The sequence below is a fragment of the Boleophthalmus pectinirostris genome, unplaced genomic scaffold (assembly GCF_026225935.1).
Source record: "Boleophthalmus pectinirostris isolate CB_2022bp ecotype Guang Dong unplaced genomic scaffold, ASM2622593v1 HiC_scaffold_6, whole genome shotgun sequence".
Classification (NCBI taxonomy): Eukaryota; Metazoa; Chordata; class Actinopteri; order Gobiiformes; family Gobiidae; genus Boleophthalmus; species Boleophthalmus pectinirostris.
In genome coordinates, this window is record NW_026571447.1 from 15646208 (window position 1) to 15672385 (window position 26178).

General features: G+C 37.4%; 1 protein-coding gene across 1 annotated transcript in view; it reads right to left on the reverse strand.

Annotated features, from left to right (window-relative positions):
* tmem145 (transmembrane protein 145) overlaps positions 1 to 26178 on the reverse strand; it is a 72057-nt gene that overhangs the window by 6230 nt on the left and 39649 nt on the right. The window contains 6 exon segments of the mRNA XM_055163830.1: positions 3527 to 3620; positions 8702 to 8780; positions 9044 to 9124; positions 13665 to 13733; positions 17918 to 17989; positions 19408 to 19492. Coding sequence (XP_055019805.1) covers positions 3527 to 3620; positions 8702 to 8780; positions 9044 to 9124; positions 13665 to 13733; positions 17918 to 17989; positions 19408 to 19492 — 480 coding nt within the window.

Consider the following 26178-nt stretch of genomic DNA (forward strand, 5'->3'; position numbering starts at 1 on the left):
CCATGTATTGGTATAAAATAAATTTTTGTCCAAAAAAAAAAAAAACTAAATATATTTGAAGTACATTCAAAGTTACCTACTCACTGCCACTATCAATATTTAGCAGGATATATGACTAAAGATAGTTGTAGACACATATTAGCAAAGCCTTAATCTTGAGTGGAGTCTCATATCTCAACTCTCTGATTTCAAAATGACTTCTCAACATTAAATGAATGGGTCATATCTACAGCTCAACATATTCTATTTACTGAGTGTATCTAACAACACTTCACTGAGTAGCACATCGTTTTTGCTTGTCAGTACATTGTACCCCTATAATTAGTAATTACAGATTTTTGTTCACATAATTGGTTCTAATAGTTGAACCAGTTTGTTGCCTACACTGTCATACAGTTATTCAACATTAGTATTCACAATACGTATTCTCAGTACATATATTCAGTTACTTCCCAACACTGCCTGTAACTAAATACATTATAAATACAGTATTCTTCCCATCACTGCATATTTGACATCGAAACTTATCCGCAACTAGGTCACAGTTGAGCTCATGCCTGTGTGTGTTTCCATATGGACACCAGAGCCCTGAGACTGGACTGCACTGGCCGGACTGGGTTACCCTCTGTGCATAATGCATCATGCAGGTCTGGTGGCTAACACGCAAAACTTCTTAAGATCCATCCAACCACAGCCAGTTCGCAGCCATCTGCACACCCAGGACATGTCTTCATTTCAAATACTAACCCACTTTGGCGTATTTTTAGCACGTCTCCCCTGAGTTGGAGCTCTTTAACAGAGAGGACCATGTAGTGGGGCAGCAGGCAGATGAATTACACAGCTTCAGATGGGTGTATTGTGGAGTGAGAGACAACTATAGGCCCTGGTGGTAAATATAGCAATAATTCCTCTGAAGTATTCCCCATTGGTCATTACCATCCTGTATTCAAAGTCTTTAATCCACTAGCCCTAAGAGCATTTTCATCTCAACTCACTGAATATGCATAGACATATAGATATGGTATGTAATTTATTCATGAGCTCAGTAAGTAGACAAGGTATATCTATCAACAACCTTACACTGAATTTCAATACAAAAATCTCTCATTAAGGTGCACTGTGAAAGAACTTCCATTTTTTGGATTGGGGGACCAACATCTGCTTGTTTCTATGAATAAGTTGTTGCTCTGTGTGGAATGTTCCACAGTATGACATTAGGCATTTCTACCTCACATTTATTAAATCACAGTTTGTTTTATAGCTCAAAAATACCTAAAAAAAAACCCAAAAAAACATGCATCCTGACTGTGAGTTGAATTGCCTCTCCACCGATCTGACCTGTAACTTGGCCTGGTTTGGTCCCCATGAAAATAGAAGGTTCAATACGATACTGTGAAACATTTCAGACAAAGCAATAACATCTCCTTGGAGAAAAGCATTTGATGGGCCCTCAACCAGAAATGTTACTCAGTGCACCTTTACATATAACATTCGTAACCACGCCAGTTGGTTTGTTTAACTGTATTTAATTATGGGAATACACAATAGCAATAAAACTTATCAAGGACTTTTCTTGACTCTCTGTGATCAGTTTCAAATCTATTCATGATTATGGCTTGAGTGTAATGAGTGATTTGACAGTGAAAGCCATTACAGCCCACGCCGATCTGTGGGCTCCCGTCTGTATAAATATTCATGAGATTATTTTAGAAACTCGAAATGCAGTACAAAGACTGCGGATACTGAAGTACGCCAGAACTTCAATGATTCTGGTGTTGTAGTTGCTTAGGGATTTGCTTTTATTTGTACAGGGACAGTGCACAACAATACACTGACCAAGATAAAGTCATAGGAGAGACATGGGTGCCAAGCTATAGCGTGAATGCAACTTTACACCTGGAAGGGAAGGTGTCTTTTTCCATTCTGGACAAAATAGCTGGGTTGACCCTGGCACTGCAAATTTGATTTAAAGATGCACTGAGTAACTATCTATCACAATTAAGACAAACAAGAGACAGCACTACGCTACATTACAATTCAGATCTGTGGAGAGTCACCCCTATTCAGGAATTATTGCATTTTTGTGCAATAGGAACAACCATAATGAATAAATGCTAAGCGATAACAAAGTGATAAAGCGGTAACATCTCTAAGGAGACAAGCAGGTAGCGGACCATACACCAGAAAGGTTGCTCTGTGCACCTTTAAAGAAGAGAGTTTGTCCTTTTGTCTGCACACTAGTAATCATTACACTACAATATGGACATTTTAAATCACAATATTGATCTAAAATGACTTAATAAAAGAAACAAGTCTGCTCCAATGTGAGTCAACATTGCCGTAAATGTCATCATAACAAAGAGTGGGAAAAGCTGTCAGCACCACCTTGGATAGATACTGATCAAGCAGATTCTTTCAGATTTCTTTTTTTTCCCCCCTTTTTACCAATATGACCACACAATGCTGCCAAATCCTAAAAGTATCACCCATTAAGAAAATTTAAACTGTAGAGCAATGTAAGTATAGAGCAGTGTGCATGTACCAGTGATGATGAAAATGAAATTGAGTGGAGCATTTTGAAAACAGGAATATAAAGATTACTCAAGCATGCATGAACAACTTGAAATACAACTTTAAAAGGGTCAGTGAGAAGAGCAAACAACTATAAAATGATTAAAATAAAGTAAAAGAGATCATGCATAATAGGTCCACTTTAAAGTACTACGTGATGCTTTTACTATTTCTGAATAAAAATGTATATTAATGAAAAAGAAAATGCATAAAGTGCTCCTCAAATATTTGTCCAGACAATGGGGAGACTGTTGTGCAAATCCCAGTCCTATTTAAATAGATATTAGAAGTGAAGTTATCTTATGTCATTGAGATGGATAATGGTTGTTTTAGCAAGCCAGGATTTTAAGAGTGCTTGTAATGAAGGAGGCCATGGTGTCCTTGGTAAAAATCTATTCAGCGTTGAGGTCTTGAAACCAAATGATGTTTCGGTAAAATCAGTAGATTTAATATTAAGTGAGCCGGTTGGGACGAACAGTTGTATTTTTAAAATGTATTTATTTATTTTGTAGTCTTAAAATGTATTTATTTATATGATAGAATACTAAATACCTCCTTTAACATGTATTTTGTAGCGTATTCCAATACATGGTCCAAACAGAGTACTACATTCTGAATATTTAGACTCGAGTTTCAGATTGAACTGCATTATGTTGTTTTAAAATTTTGCTCATTCATTGCGTGCAGCTTGAAGCCTCATTTGTGTGATCAAATACCCCAGTAACTATAATGTGAATACCATCAAATGAAGGGTGAACGTATCAGAATATAATCACTTAAAAGTGTACTGTGTAAAATTTTAGGTGGGGATCCGTCAAATGCTTGCCTCCATGGAGATGTTATTGTTCTGCCGGAAATGTTTCACAGTATGTTATTAAACTTTTTTATCTTTATGGTATTTACTTCCCAACACTCATCATAGAATACAGATTAGAGAGTTGGTGTTGCCTTGTACCTCTGCTTCATAGATGAACAGTATAACGTAAGTGATGGTGTAGACCGTCATGTAGATACTCAACTTGACCGAGCCGCTGTGGCTGATCCTCGCCCTGAAAAACAAAAGGTCAGAGGTCACACATTTATATTACAAACATTACTTTCATAAAGTTTGGAAAAGGATGGCCTGTTGTAGTCCCTTTTGTGCTATAAAAATATAATACACTTTAGGACAGGCTTGACTGCACTCTCCAAAGTGGAACAAATGAAAATGAATGCGTCTACTTTCACACCGCACTTGTCATGGGGCTTTCAGTGTCAAGCCTTCATCTGAATTTCCTTCATCTTTTGCCACTGACTAATTCAGCATCACACCCAGAGCAACTAATCAAAGTCTTTGGGGGTATTTATCACTGAACTGTCAACATATCAGTTAAAGTGCCACTGCCGCAGTCTGTGTTCAATGCAGTTTGAAGATGAGTCATTTTGTGTAGGGGGTCACAGAATCTACCCAAGCCCGAGGAGGGGTAAACCTGCTTCTATTACGCTATTCTGATCTATGTTATAATGTTGTTTCATCATCACAAACATGCCTGGAGTTGTGTTTTGTTTCATTCACATACAAACCCTGCACAATTAGGTTGAGTTCTCCTCTCAAACACTCTGTTCCACCTTGTGATGTCATGTTGTAAAATAGAAATTGCTCCATTGTGTTTTTAAACTCCATACACCTTCACTTGAATCATTTGGAGAATTTGAGCCAACCTTGACTGAACAAAAGGTAAAAGGTAGCTGTTAAATTGAAAACTACAACTTCATGATATCATAAGGTGGAACAGAGCATTTTGAGTTTTGGAGATGTACACAATAACAAACATGTGTGAATGAAACTGAATACAACTCCAGGTATGTCTTTGAAGAGGTAACACCTTTATAACATGGCTCACAAGAGTCAATTTTTAAGTGTTTTTTTATTTGTTTGTTGTTGTTTTTTTTGTAAAAGGTGGATGATTTAACAATCTAAATGTAAGCCCAGTCCTTATTTCAAGAATTAGATGATGATGACTCAACACCATTCATGCAGAAAAACCAAAAAGGGTCTAGGAATTTTGACATTTTGAAGATTTCACTTGATGAAGACAAATGACCTTGAATTATTCACCCTGAATTTTGTGAAATGTTTGAAAAAGCTCAGTAATGAAAATGATTTTGTTGTGTGAGGGCCCAAAATTATACTCATCATCTTATCAGGGATTTTAAAATCTACACCAAAGATATTGTTGCAGTTTCAGTTGCTTCCATAGACTGTAAAGAAGTGTGACAGGAGTGTCACCTATAGGGTTCAGGAGCAGATACAGGAGCAAATTTGGAAACAAGTTCCATATTACATATTACAGACAAAATAGCAAAATAAAAACACTAGGATCATGTAAAGGGTTAATACGAACATTTTAAGACCAAAATGAAGAGCCTTTCAGTAGCAGTTACGAAGAGGGGCGACGTTTTTCAATACAAAGTGAATTGAAGGCAGAGTCGATGGAGTGACTGGATTTTGAAGTGGATACTTATTACTGTCACTACATCTGAGAGCAGGTATCTGTTCTTTCTACTTCACTACATTTTTGAACTGGACTGAAAAGTAAAAGTATTTTTCATTATTGTTTGAGCCCTACTAGAAAAAATACTTGACTTTTTACCCTTTCAGTACATTTTAATGGGTACTTACTTTTACTTAAGTAGATTTGTTCAAGTGATACTTTTACTTGAGTTTTTTATTTTTTTTGTTCTGATTGAGTACTTCTTCCACCACTGCCTGTTATTTCTGAGAACTGTTTGAAGGAGGGAGAGTCAGTGACCATCAGGCGGTCAGGGCAGTGGTCCAGTCAGGTGGAGGACATGTACAGGCTGATGGTCCAGAGTGAGACGGCCTTCATAAATCATCTATTGTGCGGTCTATCTTGAATAATGTCGGCTCAACCTTGCCAAAAAGCAGTGGCTCACTAATGTCTTCTGAGATAGCAGTGCAGACGGGAAGTGACTGCAAAAAATAACTAGACTAGAATATTAGAGAGGTTTTCAGATTAAATTTGTTTTGACTCATTTAGATTTATTCTGTTTGTTACTGTCTACATTTTGGACATCAAGATATTTTTCTTTTCTCATTTTTCAGAAAAGTAAGTGGAGTTAAAAAAATGCTTAGGTGCATAATGAAAGTTTTAGGAGTAGAGGTTGTCTCAAGGGTGATGTTATTGCTTTATCTGAACTTATCTTGTACTTATCTCCATGGAAACAAGATCACCAGGTCAATTTAGAGGCCAGATATGTGGAGTGACGATCCTGCTCATAGTAAGAATGTATGTTTTTCACGGTGCAATAAGAGCACGTGTAATTGAATAAATGAATGCTACATAAGGTTAATGCCATAATATGCAACATTCTTGACAAAGCAGTCACATCTCATTGAAATCCAAATATGATAAAAATCATACAAATAAAATGTATCTAATTCAAATCAATATTAATATCAGGCACCCAATATAGACACCCTCCTAAAATAATGGCCTATGTCATTTTTTCACATTTTTCAGGAAGCACAAAAAACTGTACAAATTGAAAGTGAATGTGATAATGTTTTCATACAGAAATATTAAACAAAAAATATAGATGAGAAATTATATACTAACACTTAAGTCAGTCAACTGTGTAACACAAAACCACAAAAATGACTTAGGCCAATGACTTTTTCTGAACATGGCCTTGTAACTTGAATCATTTTAAACATGACTTAGCCTTATTTTCTATGGCACATGTGACACAAAATTAGGTTAAACTGGGTTAGTTTATTTGCCATTTGTAGTTTAAAAAAAACACACTAGTTGAAATTTGTACCAGAGGTGGATGGCCTCACAGAGCTCTGATGGAACTCATATTTGCAAAAAAGAATGTCATTAGATCATTATTTTAGGAGGTTGTTGAAATGTATATTATTTTAACTTATTTTAAAGGTGCATTGTGTAACATTTCTGGTAAAGGGTCCCTCAAATACTTTTCTCCATGAACATGTTATTGCTTTTACTGGAATTATTCACAGTATGGCATTAAACCTTTCTATCTTCATGGAGACCAAACCAGACCACGTTTGAGCTGTAATTTAATAAATAAAAAATAAATGTAAGGAAGAGCAGTTTAATATCATACTGTGGAACATTCCAGGCAGAGCAAAGTCATATCCATAGAAACAAGCAGATGACGGACTCTAAACCAAAAAGTTACATAGTGCACCTTGCACAGTGTATTATTTTTACACCAATAAACCAGTATCAAAGCCTCTGTAGGTGTCTAAATAACCGTGTGATTCTACCTATCACAGATCAGGTGTAAAGGCTCGTCGCTGACAGTGCTCACAGTGACATTTTGAGTGACGCTAACATTGTCATACAGTGAGATAGTGTTACGGAGATGACGGCGAGGGACTGACGGTGACAGCCCTAATGTAAACACACCGACGCAATGTGACAGCAGCCTTCAGCCCTACAGACATGATGTAGAGAGACAGACAAAGCAGAAGGACCGAAATAGGAGCGTGAAGATCAGAGAGAATATGAGGACAAATGACTGCTGTCCTGTTTTGGGGTCATGTGTTATTTTTTTGTTTGTTTATTATTTAAAGTTTTTATAATTGTATGGTATATTTTATACTACAGTCAAAGTAAGATTACAATGCATAAGTACATTTTGAGAAAGCAGTAGTGCCAAATAAATGTATCACTAAAAGTAGGCCTACACAAATTGTTTCACATGACACCTACTGGATTATCTGAATAGATTTGACACTAAAATCTCTTTTAAAATCTTGTATCTGAATGCTACGTGCATGAAATTGTAATGACTGACTACAAAAAATACAGTGTTCTACAAAAATAAGACAACAGATCAAGGAGGCTCTTAAGGGTGCAATAGCATGCAAAATTGTCTCCTGTGAGCTTAAAACCATGTTAGAACGTTATTGCCTCGTCAAAAACACACTTGGAGTTTGAATAACACTGCAATATTAGTCTGCCCACATCTCCAATCAATTGGATCAATCCAATGAAAGTTTTTATAATTAATTGGAAAGTAAGATCTTAATCTCAAGAGCAGTGGTTTGGCGGAATGAGCTATGATAATTAAGCCAATATTGGAGAGTCCTTTTCACAAATCATCTATGAAAACAAAATCTTTACTTGGTGTCAGATTGCAATCTATCCATTTTGATTTGGTAGGCTTGTCTTGAGAAAACATTGTAACTACAATGGCACCCTAAGGCAGATTCCGCCTCAAAAAACAATTCTATATGTACAGTGCTGCTAATGAGCATGAGCTGCAATAAATAAATCACTAATAAATAAAACACTTGAGTCATTAGTTATTTGTTCAACTCTCTAAAGCTCAAATCTTACCATAACAAAATATATCCTAGTAGTAAAAAGAAAATCTACTCATGATAAATATTGGCCCCGAGATCACAGCGCAAAGCTGAATCTCTCCGATAATTGACCACTCCACGACATATGTATATCTTAATGTGGGATGTCTGAAGCTGGCAATTATCATGTCCTTCGTAGAGTGTGAGAAGGTCAATGTGTCCAACCATCGCTCTGCACAGCATGCACACCCACATCGTGAGCTCAGACTCTCCTCATATGAAACTCAATCACACACTGAGAGTTTGAGAATGATCTGGAATGCTTTAAAATAGTATAAACCCATCTTAAAGTGCTTCAATGTATGACTGTATGTGAGAGATATGATATTCAAATGTGTTTTGTAACTGTTACTTATCATTTAAAGTAATTAGAACAGCTTTGTAAAAATACAAGTTTAATATTATGAGACATTTTGGGCCAGCATTGGTGAATAATCATCAGTCATCTTTTTTCACCAATTTATAGACCAAAATGGGATATCAGAGAAACTGATATCTTGGAAACCAATACCCAATCCACCAACAGTTTCAACATCTGTGCCGATATCCAATACTAGTATCATATCAGTGCATCCCTAGTAACTACTACTATTCAAGAATATAAAATTTGTTACTACTCCTATTACTACTACTGCTGTAACTACTACAGTCTAGCATCCATTTAACACCACACTCCACTCCTTCATTACTATGCATGATGTGCTACATAGAGTTTTATGGACATCTTACCTGGTGACAGTGAAGCCTTTACCCAGCAGGATCAGCATGAGGAGAAAGAGCAGGAAACTGACAGAGAAAAGTAATTTCCCTGGAGTCCGACAAAGATAATCAAAAAGACAAAAAAAAAAAAAGTAATTAGCCCACCGTTTTCAGAATCTGCACTATCATAACGGCTAAGATAAAAATGGGGGTCATTGCGCACACAAATTCATGCATGGGCTGTCAAAATGGCTATTACGTTTCCCCATCCATCTTCAGCTGCTCATTCACTGCGTTTTGGCATTGAGTGATTATTGCAGGAGCGGTGTCAGTCAGGCGGTCGGTGGGTCGGTGATATGCGGAGAAACTTACCGAGTAATTTGAGGCTGCCTTTGCCAACTCCATCACGCCCGTACAGGCCCCAGTAGACACAATGGAACAGCAGGCTGAGCACTGGCAGAGCAGTAGCACAGCCAAGGGGAGGAAAGAGGGAGAGGGGGAGAGAGTGACAGTCAAAAGGTATGGAGGTGGGAGGGTGAGGTGGGACAATACAATAGAGAGATTGTGTTATTACAAAACAGAATTAAGCAAAATAAACTCTACTCTAGTATACATTGAGTTTTGACATTTAAATTAAGATGAGAATGAAGTTATAGAGTAAACTTGGAAATATACACCAAACTATATCTACTGTGTTTTAATACTACTATTCTTAGCCTCTTTTTGCATTTTTAGTAGTGTGTTCTGCCTCCAATGGCCGGAACAATTTCAAGTACTATGTGACATCACACAGTACTGCTTGAATGAAAGAAAGGTGTTGCCGATTACAAATACCATGCCTGGCTGCAGGGGCAGAGTTTGAAATGTGAATATGTGTTAGACCAATCACAATGTTCCTTAAACCTCCAAACCCCACTCCTCCTCCTCCTCCCCCTCACTACTTTCTTTACTCCTCCAGGTACTGCCCAGTTTAGCAGCTCTGTTTGAAATGTGGTTGTGGCTCCTCAACAACCACATTTAGGTGTTTGCTCCCACTTTATGTAGTGAAATAAAAACTTCAGCCTAGACACTTTCGGTTACAGTTCTAGTGGAATTGTGGTATAGTTGCAAGAAACTGGAAAACTGAACCAAAAACTACTCAAATTATTACCACAACTATACGCGACTAACACACCTAGGCTATTACAACTACTACTACAACAACTAGAATTTCAGATACTCTAAATTAGGCATGATTAGCGTTAATGATTTTGCATAACCCTATAACATTCCATGTGCATTGTTATATAATGAGAGTCTCTGAGAAAACAAAAGTAAGGAGTAACAAAAATAGACCACTAATGAATTCATGAACAGAAAGAAAAATCCAATTCCTTTTAGACTGAGAAGTGCACAATGTAGGACTACTGCTTAGCCATATAATGATTTACAGTTACTATGATAAAATATACATATTTATATTATTTTCATGCAAATAAATTCTGCTCAGGTAATATCTATAAAGTCTGCTATTGTGTTGTTTACTTGATGAAGGTTAAAGTGTGAATGCTAACTAGCTGTGTTTTGCACTTCTACTTAGCCTTTACATCAGCAATGAGTCACGCAGTCTCACCATTTTCTATTCAAGGCTGTTGTTTACTATTAGAACAAAATGGAATGCTAAGACGCTATATCTAGCATCTGAATGTCTTTCTTTTACAACATTCATCAGGAAATCATCTATGTTTTCTTTTAAAGTAACCTGCAACATAAACATGCGCTATGTAACTTTTTCGGTGGGGGGTTTGCCGTCTGCTTGTTTCCATGGAGATGTTATGGATTTGCTTAAATGTTCCACAGTATAGCACTTATATAACAGTATAAGTTAGCTGTCTTGATTATTACAACTCAAAACACAGTGATGACTTTCGTTCTTACTAAGAGTGGGATTGCCTCTTCAGAGATCTGTAACTTAACTCGGTAATGCAACCCCCTTGTCTCCATGGATACAAATATGTTTAAATTTCCTATATTACACAAAATTGACTCATATGAGCTTTAAGCCATGTTATATTGCTGTTATCCCCTCAAAACATACCTGGAGTTGTGTTTTGTTTCATTTACACATGTTTGAGTAACCCTTTATTATTAGTCTGTCTATGGGCCTGTTTACATGAGAACGCTTGGGGGTAAAAACGACAAAATATTTTATCGGAAGTGCCTTTCGTTTAGACAGTGATGGCGTTTTTGGGACTTAAAAATGCAAAAATCTGAAACCACCCTTCAGAGTGGAAAAGTTGAATACACTCCGCCATAGAGTTTCCGTGTACACTGCCCAAGGCGCAAAACTCTCAATCTGCTCACGTCACGTACATGTTTACATACATACAGTACACAAAAACCTGGCATGCATACCCAATGGAATTCCACACATTTTTGCCTCACCGTATGCACGCAGATTTCCTTCCAAAAACACACGCGGATTAAAAACATGCGACGCCACTTTTGCGTCTTCTGTTCAGCCTGTAACCATATAAACGTAGCCTATATTTCCAAAGCTCAAAATGCTCTGTTATGCCTTGTCATGAAACGGTAGTTTTCAGGTTAACAGCTACCTTTTAGCTTTTGTTTAGAAGAGAGTGACAATTCTAAAGCTGAAATTATCCAAATTATTCTAGCAAAGGCGTATGGAACACAGTGGAGCACTTCCTGTATTACCGTATGACATCACAAGGTGGAAGGACAGATTTTTCTTTGAGAGAATACAGCCTAATGTGCAGTTTTTTTGTGTTAAACATGAATGAATGAAACAAAACAAAACTCCTGGCATGTTTTTGATGAGGAGACAGCATTATAACATAGGTCAGAAAATAGCGTAATATGGGCTCTTTAAAGCTTTGCATTCCAGGTAAAGCATTGACATTTGCATGGAGACAAGCAGGTGATGGGCCCTTCACCAAGTTACAGAGAGCATCTATAACATGATGTAAAGACAATTGCTTGTCTTGCTAGAAAGCCTAAGGTAAGAAAGTATGGGTCCAATGCTAGTATGAAATGACAAAGATTTTGTATAACATGTCATTGCTCATAGTCATTGCACAATGCACTAGAATGTTTTTTTTACATGTTATTTTTACTACTACTACAACTCGTAACAATATATTAGCATGTTGTAGTTTACCTGAAAAATCCTGTTCTATAAATGTGAAATCACTTGATCTTGTGTATAGAAAAACATTTAACGGTAAGAGGGGGTAAAAGGAAATCTCTTTAATTGCTTGGCTAAGACCTTTGTGCTTTGAACGTAATTAATTAGTACTTTAAATCGATAATGGCAACAGGTAGCCAGATTAGACATGTGAGGTGGCTGTGTTTTCCAATTTCTATTCTGGCAATTCAGGACTGAGATACACTTTTTATGAAGCCATGTCTGCTTTAGGAACTTACTTCTGGCATATACTGGGCAGCTGTGCATATTTTTAGCTTATAGGCAGATAAAGTTTGAGCTTGTTAGCATGTGAAAGAAGTCTTGGGACTCGATTGAAGAGACATTTAAGAAAGGAGACAGCCTGGCGATGGGAGTCAGAGCTAGATAAGGGTTGGAAAGAAGGGAGGGGGGAGGAAAACTGCGTAGATCGAATGAGAAAAGGGCTGTTTGTCAGTAACAGCATGCTCCGGTGAACACTGCTGCGTGGCTCTGGTGTTGCCGATGGTTTCTATTGAGAGGCTAATAAGGCGATGATATCTGCAGGCCCGAAGAGGGGATTAAGGTATGAGATCCTACGTCGGCGCGAGCAGCCACAGTGAAGGGCTATCAGGGGGTCTGTTACTTTCTATAACATTTATTTTCACGCAGTGTAAGCCTATTGAGAGGGGATAAAATTGGAAATCACGACATAAGTTATGGTACTGATTATGACGCACTACAGTATATTTGATGTTTTACCAAAATTTACCTTTAATTAATTTAAAAAAATCTTCACGTCCAGAAGACAACAGAGCAGTGAGTGAAAATGATGTATACATATGCCACACCTGTATATGGTGCTGTTAACAATGATAATAATATTTAATAATGCATATCTCATCACCGTTTTGTTTAAACTTTAAGGTAATTTAGCATATTTAAGGTGTATCCCAGAAATATAGCCGTTTTGTTTTGCAAAAGTTAAACATAAGTTTTAGTTTTTAGCCATAAGATTTGGATGAGAATTATTAGAATAACTTGGTCTCAAAGTCCAATGGTTTAATTACCCGTGTGTAATCTTTGTTATTGATCCGTGTGCGTATTCTGTGGTGTGTGTTGTTAGCATTAACGCTAACAGCGTGTCACGGTTGCTGGGTGACAGGAGCAGCTCCGTGGCTACACCTGTCCCATTTTGGCAAAAGTCTTGTGGTCCATAGAAGCTAGTTCGAGGACTACAGCCTTCACTGCATTGGAGGACCCTGGCGATGACGGGGTCGTGACGTCATTGTTTTCCAAAAGCTGCTGTTTTCTTGTCCACACAACAACGCAACGCCGGCGTTCTCAGATTTCTCCACTCTGGAACCCGTTCTCAAAAAACACTGTTTTCGTCCACCCAAAACGCCGGTTCCATGTGGACGAAAGGCCAAAACAAATACAAACTTCCCCATTTCGACTAAAAAACGTTGTCATGTGGACAGGCCCTTAATTTAACTGTGCCATAAAACAAAAAGATTTGAAAAAAAAGTACTATAATTTGGACTTTATTTATTTATTTATTTATTGTCTATAAAAATGAAGAACCCTAGCTTTAACTGCAATATTTCTAGTCTTGCATTATTGATATTGCAGTAACCAATATTGGAATATCAATAATTTTGCAATATATTGTGCAGCTCTACTTTCCAAACTTGTAAAACTATTGAGAGCAAATTGGAAAAGTAATTTGCCACATGAAAGTTTCCTAGTCTAAGTTAGCCTTCATTACAGGCCCAGTAATTGAATATGCATACGGTAAAGCTTGTGTGCACAGCGGATAGATGCACTTACCTTCCACACCTGCCGCTGTCATAAACATTTTGTAGGTGGTGTGAAGAAGCTGTCTCCCCTTCAGATTGTCTGCGGGGAGAAGAAAAGAGGAAACCAGAATGAGGATATGGAGGTGATGGAGGTGCTGTGCTGTGTGCTGCTGGGGATTGAGATGAAAAGAACAGAGATATGGGAGCAGATGGTGGAGGAGAGCGAGGGGAACGAGGTGCAGGAGAACAAGGCCAACCGGCAAACGGGTAAATACAAGGGAAGAAGCGATTAATATGCATCCATCTAATGCATCCTCCACTCCGATGTGTCTGTGGAGAATTTTTTTTTAACGTGCCTTTAAGCAGAGTGTTTTTATGGCCAGAACATAGTGGGAAGAGGCGGAGGCGCTAGGGGGGATTTATGGATGGAGGAAAGGGTAATAAATGCTCCCACACTAACACAGCTGGCTGTTTAAGAGCCACAGTGCCCGCCACCACTCCCTCATAGTGACTCACATTGTTCTAAACATGTCACTATCAAATGTCCAAAGCTGTTAATCAACGTATACAAGATGCACATATTAGTTCAGGAAATTGTTATGTGAGCTGTTGAAATTTTTCATCAGTTTTTCAAAGCAGTAATTAATAGGATTACATTAGCGTCTTAATCAAACACAGGTATGGCATTTCGAGATTTACTGTAACTGTGATGATTGGGTATAATTATAGCTTTGAATTTAACGGCTGAAGTTCAGTACAGCACATCAAAAAATATATGGCAGAACAAAGCTATCTTTATACTAGGGCTGAGAGAAGACAATTTCCACAAGAGGAGATGAAACACAGAGACTGGGTCAACGAGAACGATGATTTGAGTGAATTTTGGCGTCACCATTTTTTTTCACCATTTTTATTTTGACTCTTTAATTTTTTTTTCCATATTTTTCATTATATTATATATAAAAAAATATTTTCTCGAACTACAACTTCTAAAAAAATGTAAGTTGCCAGCACTTAACCCTTTTTTGTCCCATCAAAATATAAACACTGGAAAAAAAATCCCACAAGTTTGTTTCTCTCATTTGTGCAGTCTTGTGGCAGTTTTGTCTCACGAGATCTTGTTACACAAGATCTTGTCCAGTCCCTACTTTTTACTAGAGATGTAACAATATCCAAATCTCTCAGTACAATATGCTTTGGAATGCTAACAAAATAATGAATATGTTACTTTTTCTTTTTGAAATGCCTTCACAAGACTTTGGTTCTGTCATCATCTAAAAAAGTCACATTTAAAAGTGCTTAACAGTTATTCTTTCATGTAGTCCGCACTTAAACAGAGCAAAGCATTATGGTATATGTAGTTTCTTCTTTCTTTTTTTTTTTACTATTGCTGCACCACAACAATGAATTTCAGCAAAGAGACTTGTGGCTCATGATATTATTGTGAGACTTTGTATGATACGATATTACTCTCCAAACTCCGTGCACATGCGCCATGAAGGCAGCCTCGCCCCTGTCAGCCAGGTGAAGGGGGCCACTATGTAGCTTTTTGTTAGCTGTTAGCCTTTTGTTTGACCTGGTGGGACTGACTGTCCTGTTTTCGCCTTTTCTTTGGGTTGAGGTTTGTTGGCTTTTTTTTTTTTTTTTTTTGTCTTAGTTATTGGTGTTGGCACTGGCTTCTACGGCCCTGTATGGGGTTGGCCCAGTGTAGCACCTTTTTGTTCTGTTTGGCCGGCTCATCAGGTCCACCTTTTATTACTTTTTATTATTTTTTGGGCACATGAGGGTTTTAAATAATTTCTTTAAACCAACCAAAAAGAAAAACAAACAAAAAGACAACATTAAAATGAGGATGCCCTTCGGGTTGTAACAGAGAGCAAAGCATTATGGTCTATGCAGTTTGTTTGTTTTTTTTGTTTTTTTTTATCTTTTTATTTTATTTTTTTTAACTATTGGTGCACCACAACAATGAATTTAATCAAAGAGACTTGTGGCTCACAATATTATTGTGAGACTATTTACAATATGATATTATGATATTTTGATTATTGTTACCTTCCTACTTTATACTTCATCTGTTTCTTTTTATTTAATTTACAAGCACTGTGAGAAAACAGGACTATTGAGAAAGGAATCTAGACCTCAACAGTTAACTATGTCCTTTAGTCTATTTTCGTGGCTATTTTGTTTATTTTTGTTTAAAGCTACCATCTGTAAGCTCTGTATGCTATCAGACAGCAGCAACTTAGATATGATCTAGTGGTGATATGTGAGAATACAGCAGGGCAAGGTCTGCCACTCTAATAATAAATAGCTTTAACATTACAGACCATTAACTTTCAGGGTTTTCTTTTTTTTACTAGGGACCACCGATTTAGCTTTTTTTGTTCCAATCCAATTCCGATATTACAGCTTTAAGTATATGCTGATACCTGATATCAGCCAATACCACAGGGAGACTGAAAACACTATTTATTTCCTTTAAACTAATTTAAAACATGATAAAACATCTTATTTTATTGTGTTATAGCTATTATTTATCACTCAAATAACAAAAGAACAACTTTGTATTACTAAAAGTTCAAACATTTCTGAAAGACCTATGAGTAGAGTATAGTCTTTTTACATTGATTTATATGTCCAGCCAGGATATTGGCTGATAAAAGTAGTAACTTTTGGCCAGTTTTCCTACACTTACACATACTTTTGAGCATATAATCAATATGGCTTAAATTGGCTGAAATTCAGGTCTACAAGGTAGATTCATTGTCCTTAAGAAAGTCCTACCCTTTTCTGTAAGACTCTGGAGTGTTATTTTAAGCCTATAATATCTCCTTTACAGTCAAAGTCCAAAGAGGCATCTGCAGCTCATTAGGCATTGTGTTTTTCTTTACAGTGAAGCTGCTATTTAAACAGGAGCCATACCAGGCCCTTATGGGAAAGCAACCAGGCTAGTTTTCAAAAGCATTTCTGTGCACAAAGGGACAGAGAGCGTTATATAGCTATAATATGGTCTGCTGATGGGAAAAAAAGAACATTTAGATTTTTCAAAATTAATAAAAAATCTATGTATAATATCGTAAAATAACATGTATTGAATTTGTGAGAGACATTGGCAAGTCTTGTATATTGACAAGATTCTGTTAGTATGCAGGTAGTAATGTATACAACCTTGGAGAGCCGCACTATGCTACAGCACCTTTCTGAGTCTCCAGACAGCTTCAAAATCTACAAACTATTCCCAATTTTGCAGCTTTACTTGTAGAATAGTAATTTTCCAGTAACACTTCTCTGCGGAAGATTGTAAATTAATTTAAGAGATACACAAGCAAAAATATTATTCATAACAGCGTCTGCCCTCTCTTCTTTGAAAGCTTGAATTATAGTTATTATAATTTTTTTGTTTTGTTTGTTGGTTTAAATTATGATTACAATTCAAATTTCAGTTATGAAGTTGGTTTAAAGGGCCCATATTATGCTATTTTCTGATCTATGTTATAATATTGTTTCTTCATCAAAAATATACCTGTAGTTGTGTTTTGTTTCATTCACACTTTTTTAACACGCATACCATGAGTTCGTCTCTCAAACGGAAAACACTCTGTTCCACTTTGTGATGTCATGTTATAATACAGGAAGTGCTCCACTGTGTTTTTAAACTCCGTACACCTTCACTAGAATAATTTGGATAATTTCAGCCCCAGAATTGCCAGTCTCTACTGAACTAAAGTTAAAAGGTAGCTGTTAATTTGAAAACTACTACATGACATCACAAGGTGGAGCATTTTGAGCTTTGAAGATGTAGATAGACTGAAACAAAACACAACTCTGGGTATGTTTTTGAGGAGGTAACGTTATAATATGGCTTAAAGCTCACAAGAGTCAATATTGTGCAATAGAGTACCTTTTAAAGTTAAATGTAACTTGGCAAATAAATGCACATATTCAAATAAGACTAATATTGCCAGTTTAATATAAGTCAGAGATATTTTTCTGTAAACTAGTCACACAATCTAGGTGTAAATTTCTTGCTGCTCAGAGCTCTGGCCTTCACATGACAGACAAATTCGCTTCAGTAACCTTGCAGCTGCTCCTCCTTCATCCATTCAGCCGTTTAAACCTTAACATGAAACCAAACCCCAGCCTTGGGAGAAAGTAGGTGCATGTTCGATCTCTTACTACTTTTGGGAGACATAAAAATCTACTTTTCGTCCATCAGAGGAACATGTTAAAAAGAGGAGCTACATTAGACACTTAATGCATGCTTTTAACAGATATACTCACAGGCAAAGTAGCAGGAGAGCAAGAACACCATGGAGAAAATGACCAAGAAGGTAATGTCTGTCTCCAAGATCCCTGAGGCAAAAGGGAAAAAAAAGTCAGCCTGCAAAATGGTCTGTTATAATCTAATATATCTTTGCAATGCACTAAAGACAGGGTTTCATAAATCTTTAAACAGGTTTTATTGTTATAATGGTCTTAAGTCACCACAACAATATCATTTAGGGCTTGGTCTGTGACATAGGAAACTCTGGCTGGACTCCTCACAGCATTGTTATAATACGCTTTCATGTTTTTATTAAAAAGGATGAGATGGCAAGTGCAATACAGAGAGAAAAGTCATAGATCTGAAGTAAGAAAAAGAAGAATAGAACAGAAATAGAGTCAAACATTTTAAGCTTATTATTAATTTATCATGTAGTAAATGTCTTCACGTTACTTTTTGTTTTTTCATCTAACAGACCAGTTTGTTTATTTACCTTGACATATTTCGATTGCCTTCTGTAGTCATCATCAGGAGAGTGACAAACAAGAACGCCCCCTCGTCTTGGTTCAGAGTATTATTACACACATTTCTGGATTTCTATTGCCTCTTTTATGGTGTTTATTATCCTCTGTCCCATAATAAATGCTTGTGATGATGACTAAATGTCGATGATGGCTACAGACAGTAGTCGAAACATGTCAAAGTAAACAAACAAACCATTCTGTTAGATGAAAACAAAAATGTAATCTGAAGAAGAGAAAGCCAAATGGACATTTTAGGAGTATAGTAATCCCTCAGTCATGTAGGTAAAGTCCATTGTCTATTAAGTACATAGTTCAACTGATTGAATTTAGCTCGTTACCTTCTGAACTGACTGAGAGGTTGGCTATTGATCCATGTAATAAAAATGCAAAATGAGAATATCAAGTATTATCTATAATGTAAACAAAAGCTATTGAATAAAGCACTATTAATTATTAAAAGAAACTTCTGCGTTATCTTCCAAACAGCATAATGTGATATTACTGCATTTTTAAGGTTCACTTTCCAAACGTATGATCTGATTTTTGTCACCAAGATAAAAATAATACTGAAAAAATATCTTTGTTCATTATCACCCACCTTAACTTACTTTCACAGTTTTTCCAGTAGCGTATTTATGTACCTGTCATCTCTCTCTCTCTGTTGTTTCAAAATACATGTGTTACTATCCCCTTTTGAATCTTGCAGCCTTAGTTAATAAAAACACTGGTACAGTAAAAGTGTCGGTGAAGTTGTAGGAATAATTCATTTCATTTGTAAAGCACCTTGGCTGTGGCCTCCATCCCCCTCACGCCTCCATGAGAGTTCATCTATCATCATTATCTGCTTCAGACTTGGTTTCATTATTGTCATTTGTTCAGTCACTGTGCTTTATTAGCCGTGCTAAGTGGTGCTGGCTCGTGCCGTCAGACGTTCCATCTCAAATCTCCCTCTCTCTCTTTGTTTCCTTTTTATTTCCACTCACCAAACTCATCCGCTGAGAAGTGCTTGGTCCAGAAAGACTTCCCATTGGTCAGGTTCATCTCATACTCCAGCTGCAGTCCATCCCCCTGATAAGAGAAGAGACATAGGACATGAGTTGCTTATTTTTTATCAATTGAATGTTGTAGCATGTTTCTGGAAATAAATCTAATTGCGACTGTGATTTTATTTTTTACAGCTCATCACTACATTGCTACTGTTTGTTTTGTTTGTTTGGTTAAATGATGGTTGGTTTGAAAAAATAAAATCAGCTAGAGACATAGGACACAAGTTGCTTATCTTTAATCAAATGAATGTTATGGCATGATTCTGGAAATAAATCAATACATAGGTTGTGGTTGCAATTAGATACTTAATGTATGTTTAAAAAGTTGAATTCTGCTCAGAGTGCACATTTTAAACAACACCAGGAGCATTCACATTTGAAAGAAATATCAACTGACAGTAATACAATACAAGAATCCCATGTATTTTCTGTTCAAAGACAGAATAATTTTTCCTTTACAGAGGACAATTTATTATCTAAATAATTGCAGACTTTGCCATTTGAAGTGCAGCAACTCCATTTCAATTTGATTGTGTTATATTATGCAGCCCTATTAGCAATCAATCTGCCCACATCTCAATAATGTACAAATCATGGAAAAATGTTTATGTAAAAATTCATATCATAATAAAGAAATAGATATAAAGTCAAATCTGTTTTTGTCGTAATTGTAATATTTTTTGTCGAGAGTTCTTGTATTCAAAGGTCAGTAAGCAATCTGCACAATCCTCAGAATTTCATCAGGGCATCTGAGCAATTATGAGGTATTGACTTTGGAAAACAATATAATTAAGTTCATGATTATTATGCCAACATTTATTATGGTGGCAGAATATGTCCCCAAGCAACTTTTCCCAGTGACATTGTGATGTAATAGTTTGGCACAGGGCCCTACCCAGCTACACTCAAGATACAACGCCATTGTTTTGTGATATTAACAATGCTCAAGTTATATATTGCTTTGAGTAACAGTTGGACGTTGTACAGCAACAACTACAGTATTAATAATGCATTATAATTGTAGGGTTTAAATTAGGGGAGGCAATTAAAGGTCCTATATTACACAGAATTGACTCTTGTGAGCTTTAAAGGTGCACTGTGTAGCTTTTCTGGGCTCCGGTCTGCTACATGCTTGTCTCCTTGATGATGTAAAGTAAAGAAATAAATTTGGCTACCACAATGGAGAGTTAAGTTAATGTTAAGACAAGTTAGATTAATAAAATGTTTTCAAGGTATTTTTGAGCAATAAAACACCTGTTATTTAATAAATGCAAGGCATGAAATGTGGAGCATTACATGCAAAGAAAAAAAACAAAACAAAAACAAAAAAAAAACATCAAACCCTCCACCTTAGAAGTTACACAGTACACCTTTGAGTCATGCTATAATGCTGTTCCTCATCAGAAACATACCTGGGTTGTATTGTGCTGCATTTCTCCAAAGGTCAAAATGCTCGGCTACACCTTGTGATGTCATGAAGCGGTCTTTTTCAATTTAACCTTTTGTAATTGGCAATTCTGAAATGATTCTTTTGAAGGTGTACAGAGTTTAAAAACACAGTGTTACCACATGACATCACAAGGTGGAACACAGTGTTTTCTGTTTGAGAGAAGAACGCAGCCTAAATATGCAGGGTTTGTGTGAATGAAACAAAACACAACTCCAGGTATGTTTTTGATGAGGAAACAACATTATAACATAAATCAGACATTAGCATAATATTGGCCCATCCATGTTTTTTGTATGGAGAAAGTGAACATTAGTCTGACAAATACACAGCTGAAATGACTTGTAGAAGTAGAATTTTTAAAAACAGCACATATTGTGGTTTGAGGGCAGAGTTAGAGACAGCACTGAAGCATCTGATGTGCAATAAACACAAATCCAAGCCTTTAAAAGATCTGCTGATACCATTCTCCTGCTGCCACAATCACAACAGTCAGGAGTTTGTTAAAGACTTTTTGGCATCAAATATGTACTTCTCTTATCTTTCTATCATTGTCTGCTGGCCTAAAAATATCAAAACTAAACAGTAAGAATACAAAGGGCACGTTTATTTAGATTTAAACTACTTAATTCAATCCAAAGTTAGATTGACCAGGTGGCTCTCAACAAGTCAGTCCAGTGGCATTGAATAATATGAACCAGTTGAATAACCAAAGTATCCATAAAACGACACCTTAGATAACATAAAGGCACACATGGTACTACTGTTTTCATGATACTAAAATTTCAAACTCGATTTTGATACTAAAGAATAGAATACTTGATTCCAATACCACAATGATTTAAAAAAAACAAAAAAAAACAAAAAAAAACGCACAATTAGTTATTTTCAACTTTAAATAATAGCACTTTTTTTATATTACCATACAGTGTTTTGAAATCCCTCAATCCTTCAGGTAGATTCTATAGTGGTCCATGTCTCTAGTCTATGTACTTGTTCTGATACAGCGTAATATCATTCTAAAGCTATTCAGGAAAGGTTCATTTCAGTGCTGTGAATGTGATTTTTTTAGCATTAGTACCTGAAAATACAACAAACTTCCAATTATACTTGGCTTATCCCATTGCCAAGCTTTTCAAAATTTCCTTTTTTTATGCCTCAAAGTTTAATGTCTTGAATTCTTTTGCAACATATTTCTAAAAAAAAAAAAAAGCATGAAAATAGTAGAAAAGGAGATAGCTTGCAACAAAAACTACATCTGCTTTACATACATGTCAGAATATCATAAAAGTGAAATATTACAAAGCTCCGTCGGTCTTGTCTAAGCTCATTTACGTGGCCATCCCTGCAGCATAAACCATCCTCCACAGCTCACAGTGTGTCATGTGATTCCCCTGCATCAGTATTCACCACGGCGTGTTCTGTGGAGCGGCCACTTTCTCTGCATGCTACGGGGGCTTGAACGCGCAAATTGTGTCCCACCAGCTCCACATTCAAACACAACCCAGATCTAGGTAGTGCTTTTTCTTAGGAGGAGGGGAGGAGAAGAGAAAAAAAATCAGTGCCATCTCTACAGGGAGGTGTGCTGTGTTAGTATAGCACCAGCTGTAATTGTGTCATATACTGAACCGGTTTCCCAGCAGCGCCTTGGGATCCCTTAGGCGCAGGGCTGAAGAGAAAATAAAATAATCCCGGGCCGCTCAGTCTTAGTGCGCTGCCAATACAAGAATGACCCACATTATCACAAAGGACAGGTAGATAGATGGATAGATGTGTAGTCATAGCAACACTTTTGATTCAATGGAAAAGTATTCGCCGAGTGAATTATTTACCGACACACACAGATTCTTTTAGTTTTTCATAAGACTGCATAATACATTTCAGTTTGAACGGAAAACAAAGGACGCTTTTTCAATTTTGAATGTTGTCTATCTGTGCTAGTATTGCCAGTCACTATTGTATGTTTCCATGCCTACAGTATTCTGAGTATGCTCTTTGTCTGATTTTTGGTTGATTTCCCTGATTCTTGTCCCTCTCTACAAGCAGATTAGAAAGAATAGCTGCAAATGAAGAGTAAGAGCTATTCAGGGGTGTCCAGTAATTGCAAATAAAAGCTTCTAACATGCTTTACACACAAGCCCGATGAAAAATGAGTTCCCCTTGATTTAAAAGGTAAACACATGTCTAATATTTGCCTGGTCATCTCTTGCTCCATGCAGTTGAATGCCTCTCCTGGCATTGTTGGAGTATGTTGTATATGTGCAGCAGTTCGTAGAGTATAATCATTGTTGTCCATTTGGGCTGATAAGAGAAATCAAGTTCTGTGTCTACATGGATTTTTACCAAATATCAAGATATAGGTAAAGATGTCATATACTTCAATATCGATTCAGCACTGTTTATTTATTTTTGGCTTGCCTACGTTAGAAAAATAACTCTAACAGAGAAATAGCTCTTAAAAATGTCCTGATGTTATTATATTTATTGTGATGTGTGAACAACTGTGTCTAAATAATTCCCCTTGTGGATCAATAAAGTCTAAGTCTGTGCTGTACTGAAGGCACACTGCCAGTTTAGCCTGCATCATCAGAGGTATAATACTCCCTACAACTGAAGCATAGCCACACTGCACTGTACTGAGTGGAATGGACAACACTATCACACTGTCTTGAGGCTTGATGTCTCTGGGTGCTGGGTCTGTACTGATGGTAAATACATTTTTCTTGTGTTAGAACTCCAGCATCGTGTCTCTTCTCTTGAGGCTACTACAATTTATTCTCCAACAACAGCCTACTTTTGAGATAAACAAGACAAACTGGGAAGCAGCAGGATACATGGGGAACTGATTTAGAAAAGTTGAACAAAGTCACATTGAATCTGGGTCAGTTAGTTTGTTAGTAACACATTTATAGTTAAATGGATTGTATATATGTCTCTTAAAAGAAAATGCAACATACATAATGACTGAATGTTTACGTTCACTCAAGCATCTTACAAGTGTACAGTCTTTTTTAGATCTTGCGAATTCAAAGTTTTATGTTTTTAATAACTAAAAAGCTTTTTACTTTTTCTTCTCTCCAGTTAGCGAAACTTCTATATTATGTATTCAGTTCTGTTTTTAAAGTTTAACACACAAATCCACGCAACAAAACGCATCACACTTGTGCTCTAAGCCACCAGATCATGCAAATTTCTGGCTGTTCCTTTGACAAAGCGGGCGTGCGGTGGGGCGAGAGGGGGGAGGGTGGGGGAGAGAGCGGTGAGGTAGGTGAGATAGAGGATGGAGATCAGTGGTGGGGGGCCGCGGCGCTCTGACAATCACACCAAAGCCAGCTCATTTCACACACGCCTGTTCAAAGTCAATGGGGTTTGTGCCTGTTGCGGTGAAGCAATGAAAGAGAAAAGCATCAGCATGGAGAGAGAGAAAGAGAGAGCGTGTGAGAGAGACAGAGAAAAGGATAGATAGATACTTTATTGATCACCAGAAAAGGAAATTGAGGTTCCATGTAGCTCAAATTCACATATTCCATCACACACTAAAACAGTTAAAAGATTAATAAAAAAGCAATAAATAGTCATTAAAGAGCGTAAGGTAGCATGGTGAGAGAGAGCGAAAAAGAGAGAAAGGTAAAAGCATGGCATGGAGAGAGAGAGAGGGAAAAAGGAAGAGAGCAAGGGAAAAGCATAGCATGGAAAATATGAGAGAGGGAGAGTAAGAGAGAAATGGAGAGACAAAGAAAGAGAAAGAGAGAGAAAAGACTTTGATTTCATTTGGCAGCCCGAGACTTCATCTTACACCCTCTATCAAAAAAGGTTGAGAAGCGTGGAGCGTGCAACTGCCACCGCAAAATCAATACAGGCACAAAGAGCAGAGAGACGGGGCTAAGGAGAGTGATAGGCCTGAAGTTTTAAAAACAGGTGATGCCATGGAGGAGGAGGAGAGAGCAGGACAGGAAGAGGGGATGGAGGGACAGAGAAAGGGATGAAGAAAGGGATGGAAGGAGGGGAAGGGGGAGGGGCTGGTCTGCAGTGTAAACGTCCCATACAGCTGATGTTCAGAGGCGATACACGGAGGAGTGAAGGCACCATCTTTCTCCACGTCTGATAACTGCACAACAAACAGGAGTCGGAGAAGTGACAGTGTATTCAGGCGGAATCGTAAGTGGGTAGTTTTAAGAGGAAGCCGGGAGGGGATTCGTTAACACAAGCTAGAGAGAGAGAGAGAGAGAGAGAGAGGGAGAGGCAGAGAGAAACAGAAAGAGAGGGAACAGCAGGAGACTTCATCTTACACCGTCTATCAAAAAAGGTTGAGAAACGTGAAGCGTGCAACTGCCACTGCAAGACAGACTAATAAAAGGTTACTCCAACACGTGTGAATGAAACAATGAAACAAAACAAACTCCCGATATGTTTTTGAGGAGGTAACCACATTCAACATGGCTGAGCACTCACAAGAGTAAATTTTGTGTAATATAGAACCTTTAAATGACATTTTCTTCCACAGCAGAAATTATTACATTCGCACTTGAAGACAAATTGTTTTCTAATTTACCCAGAGTACAACTGTAATAGAAAGCATCTCGACGGATTCATAATCACTCATTTAAAATCTGCACATTCGCATACTGTTTTCAATCATTTGGCAGGCTCACTAAATGCTATTTCTGTCTTCCTCCAAATCTCGTATCCTCCGTACAGCTCCCTGGCCGCAGACTTGTGATCCATTTATCCACAGCAGCATTAGTGGGGTGGCAGCACTGATGTCTTGTGATAAATCCTGGCTTTCTCGGCGTGGCCACATTTCTTTCTGCTGCTGTTTGAAGGCGGACGGGTCGGGGTCTCTCTCTGGCCTGTCCGTGTCCCCCCTGAACAAACACTGCATTTCTCCATAGAGCTGCGGTGTGAACAGCGGCAGGGCTGTTGGAGCAGGATGGAGCTCTCCCCACAGAAGAGAGGACACTTGACTCTTAAACTCAGCTCAGAGAAGAGAGTGTTTACATTTCCCCCGCCCCGCATTAAGTGCCTGAGCGGGGGCCATAAAACACATCTATACATTCCCGTGTGTAAATATTTCAGCCATTTTTATGAAATATTTGCGGTTAAGAGCACTGCTAACAAGGCTCATGCCAACATTTATCTCTTAGTGCAGGTTGTGTGGGATTTAGGAGTGAATCAGTTACAGTATGTTGGTAGGTTTTGAATATATCTGGCACAGTGGTCTCCAGCCTGTAGCTTGGGATCAACCAGTAGCTCTCCTCTTT